Source organism: Phoca vitulina, unplaced genomic scaffold (assembly GCF_004348235.1).
Source record: "Phoca vitulina isolate PV1807 unplaced genomic scaffold, GSC_HSeal_1.0 scaffold13, whole genome shotgun sequence".
In the NCBI taxonomy this organism is placed as follows: Eukaryota; Metazoa; Chordata; class Mammalia; order Carnivora; family Phocidae; genus Phoca; species Phoca vitulina.
In genome coordinates, this window is record NW_022589716.1 from 5197239 (window position 1) to 5206030 (window position 8792).

The 8792-nt window shown below is 47.8% G+C and overlaps 1 protein-coding gene across 1 annotated transcript; it reads left to right on the forward strand.

Annotated features, from left to right (window-relative positions):
* Positions 1-3638: 3638 nt before the first annotated feature.
* Positions 3639-7846, forward strand: CCR5 (C-C motif chemokine receptor 5). Its single transcript, XM_032412587.1, has 2 exons — positions 3639-3720; positions 5318-7846. The coding sequence occupies exons 1-2, from the start codon at positions 3641-3643 to the stop codon at positions 6384-6386; spliced, it is 1149 nt and encodes a 382-aa protein (XP_032268478.1). The 5' UTR covers positions 3639-3640; the 3' UTR covers positions 6387-7846.
* Positions 7847-8792: the final 946 nt, after the last annotated feature.

Sequence of the window (8792 nt, forward strand, 5' to 3'; positions counted from 1 at the left end):
AAAGAAAGAAAGAAAGAAAGAAAGAAAGAAGAAAGAACCATAAAAATGACAATGTAAGAATTATATATAGAGAGAACTTTTTAATAACATGGAGGAATGCCTATACTGTAATCTTTTTTTAAAGATTTTGTTTATTTGAGAGAGAGGGAGATTGAGAGGAGGGGGAAGGGCAGAGGGAGAGGGACAAGCAGACTCCCACTGAATGCAGAGCCCGATTCGGAGCTCGATCCCAGGACCCCAAGATCACAACCCGAGCCAAAGGCAGGCACCCAACTGACTGAGCCACCCAAGCACCCCTATACTATAATCTTTAGCAAAAAAAAAACCCAAACAAACAAAGAGAGAAGCATATAGAACTGGTATACGTGCAGAAACAATCAAAAAGTATACATGGGAAAAAGTCTGGACTGAAGCACATCCCATGTTCAAAAGTATTGTTTTGAGATCATGAGAATATGTCTGATTTTTTTTCCTACTTTCCATTTTTCTATTTTTCCTAATGCCATACAATGAGTGTGTGTTGGTTTTATTAGACATTGGTTTTAAAAACTAAAAGATGTTCACAGCCCATCCTGCTGTTGCCTGGCATTGACCTAGAGTCAGGCTGGAACTCTGTGTGTGTGTGTGTGTGTGTGTGTGTGTGTGTGTGTGTGTGTGTGTGAGAGAGAGAGCTGCCGTGTGGCAGGTGGCAGGAGCTGTGCTCATGCGGCTGACCCTCCGAACCCAAGGAGAGGAACCAACGTCTTCCCCAGCCCGTGGCAGATGCTCTGCATTCACAGTGCAGAGATGAGCGGGCAACAGGAGTCGAGCCACCCATCCAGCTTGGATTCAATGTCTGGATGCTGAGCAGCTACTTAAAAGTCTGGCCAGCTCCCCGAAAGGAGGGCGGGCGCAAGATGCCTCCAATATGGGCATCGAGTCTAGAGTGACAAGCAGGTCAAAAGATCATTTCTCATGGGTAGTCTGAACGTCATCCCCAGTAGAACAAGAGCTCTGCAAATGGGGGCCAAAGAGAATCATGAAAGAGACCATGAAACTCAGTCATGGCATGACAGACTGAAATGTTTCCTTCATTCCAGGCTGAAGAAGTTCCCGTGGGTCCTCACTTCCTTGTAACTCCTTCGGCTGAGGCTCCATCCCAAGAGGTGACCTGAATCCCCCTCTGGACCCAGAAACCCCAAAAGGGGTGACACACCAGCTAAGCTGGGCTTCCATGTTCTAGGAATCCTCACCCTGTTTCCCCTCCAAATGTGTATTGTCTACACCAGCTTGGCCATAGAGTCATCCAGTATTGAATGGGGGAGCTGCCTTCCGGATGCCCGGGTCTAGCACATCACCCAACAGATGACGATAGGGAAGTTCAGAGAGGGGAAGTATCTTGCCAAGGACACACATTGGGGGGTGGGGGGTCAGCAGCACCGTCTGGGACTGCAAAGCTGCACCACTACTCCATACTGCCCTCTGGGGGCGAGGACCCATCACATCCTCAGCCGCCCGGACGATGGACAGCAGAACCTCACAGGGCGAAGCCCCAACTCCGGTGGTGAAAGCAAAAAGCCAGCCGTGGTCACATACAGAAATGTAACATTTATCCAGCAGCATCTGAGAGTTCTACACACACACACACACATGCACGCACGCACACACACCCACACATTACCACCAGTGAACACAAGGCTGCTCTTCGGACGACCGAAACTATTGACGCCACCTATTTTCTGCAAAATTCTATATTGATTTATTTGCTACCCATTTTGTGAACCCATATTTTTGTGAAATATAAGGCCTTCTTTACACAGCCCACAGAGGGCCGATATCTGTGAAGCACCGTATTCTTGTTATATCATTTGATCTTGACCACAGACCTATCAAATAGGTTTGTGATTTGGGTGTTTTTTTGTTTTTTTTTTTTGCCCCCATTTTACAAATAAGAAAAACTAAGGCTTGGGGAGTTTCAAAAGCTCGTTTCAGAGCCAAGTGGCAAATGATGAAGCTTGGAACTTACCCCTGGAGCACGTCTGCAGAGGCGGGTTCTTAATTAATTGTCGCCTCCTGACTTGCACACACAAGATGAACTTGAAGATTTTTTTTTTTTCATGATTCACTGTCCTGGTTGTGATTACCAGTTGTTGGATTCTGTTGTGACACAAGAGCATGGCCCTGGCTGGGTGGTTATTGATTGCTGGGCTGTTTCTATGTGCTTTTCTGGCTGTCCCAGCCATCATCTCCTTCTAGTCTATTCTCCAAGCACTGGTCCCTAGCTTCAGCCCTGCAGCTTCTAGGCCGCTGAGACTACTCTGCTCTAGACGAGGACCCCGGGAACCAATTTCGTTAAAATGTTATCAAATAAACTCTCCCTAGGAAAGGATCTCGGAATGAGTGACTAGGAGTTTGATGTTTCCCGAGTGGATATAATGTGCTAAATTCTGGGTGTGGCTGCCTCTTGTGCCCCTCCCCACAAAGCATTATTCAGCGCATTGCACGGATGGGAAAGCTGAGGGTAGGGCGGGGCTTCAAGCTCCGGCTGTCTGGCTGCGGAGGCCACGCGCTTAGCCCTGTATGATGCTGCCTCCACAGGTTTGGGGTCTCCGCCCTTTCTTAGACCACAAGCCGGTGCTTCTGATTCTATAGTGGAGGAAGTGGAAGACCCCAGAGGGCGCTCTTGAGGCTCAGGGTGCTGTCCCCTGTGTTCTCCGCTCAGTAGTCAACAGTTGAGGTTTTTAGATAAGTAACCAACCACCAAGAAAGCTCTCTGTGGCTGCATATGGTACTGTCATATACTCCTGAACCTGACCCTCTGCCGTCAAGTGTTGCTCATTTTATGTGGACAATTTCTCAGAGCTGCAGGATCACTGCTGCTATATGTATCTTGCACAGTGCAGACGCTCATGAATGCCTGCTGGTTTGGAGGGCTGCAACATAGTAACCAGGTGGAGGAAATCCATAATGACAAGCCCCACAACATACCCGACCCCACAACATACCCGACCCCAAGGCAATGTGTTTAGCTCACAGGTGAACCTGCAAGTAAAGCCCTTTAGACAATCAGTTGTTTTCGTTTGCAGAGAAAAAGAGTACTGCGGGGTGAGGTATGGGTGTGAGCTGGGGTGGGCACAGGGATGGGGGGAACGTGGGAAAAGGGGACCATAGGGTTCATGGGAAGTATTCCTCTCTCAATTTCAAGTTGGCTTCAGTGGCTTTGATTGAGGACAAAGAGTAAGAGAATCAGAATCTCTCCTGTTTAGCCTCACCATTGATAAGCCCTGTGGTCTTGTACAAATAAATCATTGGCCTCTGAAGCAGCCATTTCTTTCGGCAAAATGAGGGATTTCGACTTGATCAACGTGAATGATCTTCTAGTTCTAATATCCTTCAGTCCTATTTTCTAACAGATTCTAACAGATTTTGTTTTCTGCTCAGAAAACAAAAGACCTAAGTGTAATCAGGGAAACCCATGAATAAGCTCTCAGGCCAGACATCTAGTCTCTGGCGTATTTTAAGTTCAATTGAAAAAGAAGAAGAAGAAGAAGAACTGTTCTCTGATTTTTTTTTTTTTTTTTTTTTTTTGGGCCAGGCAATATACTTATTCACTAAAACTCCGCCTCCCCCTTTCAGTAGAAACTGTGCATTTCCTACTTTTATGCTGCCTATATGTTTGATTTGCACAGCTCAGCTGGTCAGAGGAGCTGAGACATCCGTCCCCCTACGAGAACCCTCCTGGTAAGTCACCTTTCAGACACTTTGCCTGTTAGTTAGCTCTGCTTCTGTGATGAGTAAAAGGCTTACAGGAAACCCATTAGATAAACACCAGCTGCTCCTAGAACTATCTTGAAATATAATCTTTGAGAGAAGAAAAGAGTTAGAATTTAGAATGAGTTTCAGATTGTGATAACATCAAGGATACAAAACACGATTGTGAATGAAAGATTGTAAAGGGATCAATATTGAAAGAAAGAAAGGAAGGAAGGAAGGAAGGAAGGAAGGAAGGAAGGAAGGAAGGACGGAAGAAAAAAGAAGGAAAGAAGCTTCACCTTTCAAAAGAATGTTTTTCAAGAGAGATGATTCTTGGCCAAAATCTTGGCAGAGATTATCTTCTGGTAAGAAGAACTGAAATCCACCCCCACCCTCCCGGGGACGGGATGCCCTCTGAATGTGTCTCCAAGCAGAAGTTGTATCTAAGTGTGGCTCTTGTGTTTCTTTGTTTTTTCCCCCCATAAAAGAGGGAAGCTAAATGTTGTCCAAATTAATATTATACTACAAATATCAAATTAAGTTTCCCTTTAATATATCACTTCCACAGCACATTTAGTGTAATGATTCTTGTTCTGGCTCAGAATTTAAGATGAAAGTTTCTATATGCTCCTCCCAGCTGCCTAATCTGAGGTCCAGGGGGCTTGAGGCCCACAGGGATTAATTAAAGAAACTTCTCAATCAAGCAATGAACCTGAAATAGACCAGGCAAGCCAATGTGAGAGCAAATGTGATAATGGGAGTCTGGATTTTACAGCTGGCTGCTGGCTCCTGTGACCTTCTCGGGGGACTCAGGTTTCAGCCCATTTCGTTCTGACTATATCGAGGCGCCTGGCTGGCGATGCCACGTTCCAGTTCTCGCCCCAAGAAGCGAGAGACCGGGGTAGCAGGTGGAGAAGAGCACAGACTGCCTGCCTTCGAAATCAGTTGCTTCCTAGCTTATGTGTCTTTGGGCAAGTTACTCATCCTCTCTGTGCTTTGAGGTTCTCATCTGCAACATGGGGACAATAACATGACCTGACTCCTACGGTGACCTTGAGGATTAATTGAATGAATGAACGGGTGTGAAGCTCAGAACAGTGGTTGGCCCACAGAGTGCCCTGGGGGATGGTTAATGGGTTACTAGCCCTCGGGGGCGGGGGGGGGGGGGGGGGGGGGGTGCGGCTCTGTGTAAGCTCAGCCCAGGGAAGGGCAACTACAGCATAGTTTGTAAAACAGTGATAGACGGCACCCGAGTCAGTTTCTTGAAATTGTGACCAAAGCTGCCTTCGCTCCAAGTGGCTACAGAGCACCAGATTTTATTGGGTCAGACGACGCTTTTGTGAATTTCCCCGAGAGTCACGCTCTCGGTCTAGCGAGCAGAGACGCTGGCGCTGATCCTGCCCTTTCCTGCCAAAGTCCTTGTGTGGCCACACAGGGGAACTCAGTTAAATGTAGAAATCAAGGCACCAATGTTGAAAGCCTATGGAGGTGTGAGACTGTTCGTGCTCATGGTGGACTGCTCAGTACATTCTAGGGCTTTATAAAAGATCACTTTTTCTTAGATCACTTTTTCTTTATTCACAAGGTCGAGCAAAATGAATTATCAAACGTCGACTCCATACTATGACATTGATTATGGGACATCAGAGCCCTGTCAGAAGACCAACGTGAGACAGATCGCAGCCGGGCTCCTGCCTCCGCTCTACTCGCTGGTGTTCATCTTCGGCTTCGTGGGTAACATGCTGGTCGTCCTCATCCTCATCAACTGCAAAAGGCTGAAGAGCATGACGGACATCTACCTGCTCAATTTGGCCATCTCCGACCTGCTCTTCCTTTTCACCATCCCGTTCTGGGCCCACTACGCTGCAGACCAGTGGGTCTTTGGAAATAGGATGTGTCAGCTTTTGACAGGGCTCTATTATATAGGCTTCTTCACTGGCATCTTCTTCATCATCCTCCTGACCATCGACAGGTACCTGGCGATTGTCCACGCGGTGTTTGCCGTAAAGGCCCGGACGGTCACCTTTGGGGTGGTGACAAGCGGGGTCACCTGGGTGGTGGCCGTGTTCGCCTCTCTCCCTGGGATCATCTTCACAAGATCCCAAAAAGAGGGGTCTCGCTTTACTTGCAGCCCCCACTTCCCACCCAGTCAGTACCGTTTCTGGAAGAACTTCCTGACGTTGAAGATGAGCATCTTGGGCCTGGTCCTGCCCCTGCTTGTCATGGTCATCTGCTATTCGGCCATCCTCAAGACTCTGCTCCGGTGCCGAAACGAAAAGAAGAGGCACAAGGCCGTGAGGCTCATTTTCGTGATCATGATTGTTTACTTTCTTTTCTGGGCTCCCTACAACATCGTGCTTCTCCTGAGCACCTTCCAGGAGTCCTTCGGCCTGAACAATTGCAGCAGCTCCAACAGGCTAGACCAAGCCATGCAGGTGACGGAGACGCTTGGGATGACACACTGTTGCATCAACCCCATCATCTACGCCTTCGTCGGGGAGAAGTTCAGAAACTACCTCTTGCAGTTTTTCCGAAAGCACATCGCCAGACGCTTCTGCAAACGCTGCCCCGTCTTCCTGGGAGATGTCTCCGACAGAGCAAGCTCGGTTTACACTCGATCCACTGGGGAGCAGGAGATCTCTGTCGGCTTATGACCTGGACTGGGTCTTTGTACACAGCCTAGGGGTGGGAGTGGTTCTTTTGAAAAGGAAGTCACTGTCATAGAGGGTCTACGATTCACCCATCCATCTGGCACCTCTTTTAAGTATATTAGATCATTTGAGGCCATCACTTCCGGAGAGCCAAATCAATATATGCGGATGATATAACAACCCTCTCATCTCTGCTCCATGCACATCAAGTTATTGACACACTCTCCCTTCAATGCAGAAGTTCATTATTAAAAAAAAAAAAAAAAAAGAATCCTCGGAGAACTGCTGATTCTTGAGTTTGGTTAACCTGAATGGGAATACCAAAATTAATCAATAAACATATTGTAGAGTTTCTTACCTGCTGGAGGCAACAAGGGCAGGTTGCAAATGTGTTTGAAGCAGGTCCTTGTCGTGATCGGTTCAGAAACTACATCTTCCAAGTGTGATCTGCCCTCCAAGGTGTGGTTGGTAAGTTCCACAGATGTTCAGGACCAGGTGAGAACTGGGAGAGCTTCTTCAGTGAGAAGGGGATCCTCTGCTGGGAGAGGAGAGGGAGGCTGAGCTCCAAGCTGCAGACCCCACACCCGTGGAGTGGCTCGGCAGCTGTGGGAGGACGGGTGCTGGCTGGGGAAGGCAAGGTGAGCCTGGACCATGGAGAGCGTGCACAGCACCACCTGTCAAAGTCAGAGCAGAGACTGTCCAGGAACACATCCAGGTGAGGACTGATTACATAGTTAATGAACGCGCGGAGCTTTCTAAGCATTGAGCTAAGAGACCCCGGGGCAGGGAGGGAAGCCCGAATGAGTAAATTTCTGCCCTCCCGGGGCACACCACGGCTTAAACATTGTCTTCTGGATTCAACTCTCTGTAGGCAGAAGGTAGAAGGGACAGATTCATTTGGAAACAGGCCGCCCACAGCTTGATCAGCCACAAAAAGCATGATTTACGGACCTTTGTGTTTCAGGCTGAGTGTGGTGGCTTTAGCCACTCCTTCCAGCTGCCTTCTACAGACACATCGTCCCCAAACACTAAGGGATCTTTTCAGGAAAGAGTCATGACTTCGTGTTCTGCAGTTGCTACTTTTATTATTCTGTACCTGCCTGAGATGGTTTTGAATCTGGGGAGTAGCTAAGACCATTCGGGAAAGATCGGGTGATGGAACGTAAAGAAGGGAGAGTCGCTCGAGAGGGTAAGGTGTCAGAATAGTAAGAGGTGCTACGGATTTTTCTCAAGCTCTGAAAGACGAGACTTGAGAGCATGGGCGGCAACGGGAAGCACCCAGAAATGCTCTGAAGGTTGTCACAAGGCTATCAGTATCCTATGACCCTAGCCTCTGAGTCAACTCAAAGACATTCTGGTATCTTTGTGTATGTGTGTATATATATATATATATATCCTATATATGTGAGAATCTTACGTCAGTGGAAAGTTACAAATTGCTTGGAAGAAAATCCTTACCCAATAAAAACCGCCCTCTAAAATAATTGATTGTATTCTTGTTCTTTCAGTCAAGTGCCCATTTAGAGACTAGCATACGAGACTGCAAAAGCCCTTTGAAAGTAGCTGGTTTTGGAAAATTCCATACATACACCCTCACACACACAGAGAGAATCACACTTCTTTTTAAATATTTGTAAAAGTTGCCCCCCTCTCTGGGTCAAATTGCCAGAATAATGTGTTTGAAGATGCGGTCTCTCAGGGTAGCATTTCTGAGCAATGGACACTGGAAACCTTTAAATTTCTAATTTAATTCTACTACCAGAGCCAAAGACCTGACACATTTCTAAAACACAGAAAATCGATGTGTGTTTAAGCCCATGCCAGCCATCCGTGTTTGACAGTGAAGAAGGCCTAAGGTCACAGGTTGGTCATTTCTGTCATCCTAAGTTGCAGACACATGATGCATGAAGAAGGCTCCTCATGAGGTTGGTTTTCTTTCATTTCAAATCCCTTCCAAACACTTGTCTATAACCGCAGTGGTGACAATGGTGGTGTCACTGACATTTGGATTTCTGGGCATGTGTCTCTTATCCGCAGAGAGGACAGGTGCTCCAAGAAGAGGTGACGGGTCCGGGTCACATCCACGGCTTGGGGCTGGCTGGTTTTCAGGTTCTCACCTTCCGGAGCAGGTCATCATCCTACCTGGAGGTCCGTGGAAGGAGCAGAAGATAAGGACAGCCGGAGCTGGCTCATACAATGGCTTTTCCCTAACAGCCTGAAGGACCGCCTTCCACCCACGAGTCAAGAGGAGGCATGACCCAAGGAAGGGCAGAAGGGGGCTGAGTCTGAGCAGAGGAAGGGTCTAGGGCACCCTCCCATCATCCCTGCACTCCTCACTTTGCAGGGCCCTCCACTGCCCAGCCCTCTTCCGCCCCAGCCCCGAGACCGACAAACAAGTTTGGACTCATA

Excerpts from the sequence above, each read along its gene's own strand:
- CCR5 (XM_032412587.1), top strand. The coding sequence starts at position 3,641 with ATGCTGCCTATATGTTTGATTTGCACAGCTCAGCTGGTCAGAGGAGCT. Across the intron at positions 3,721-5,317 it reads CCCCTACGAGAACCCTCCTG|GTCGAGCAAAATGAATTATC; the intron begins GTAAGTCACCTT and ends TTTATTCACAAG.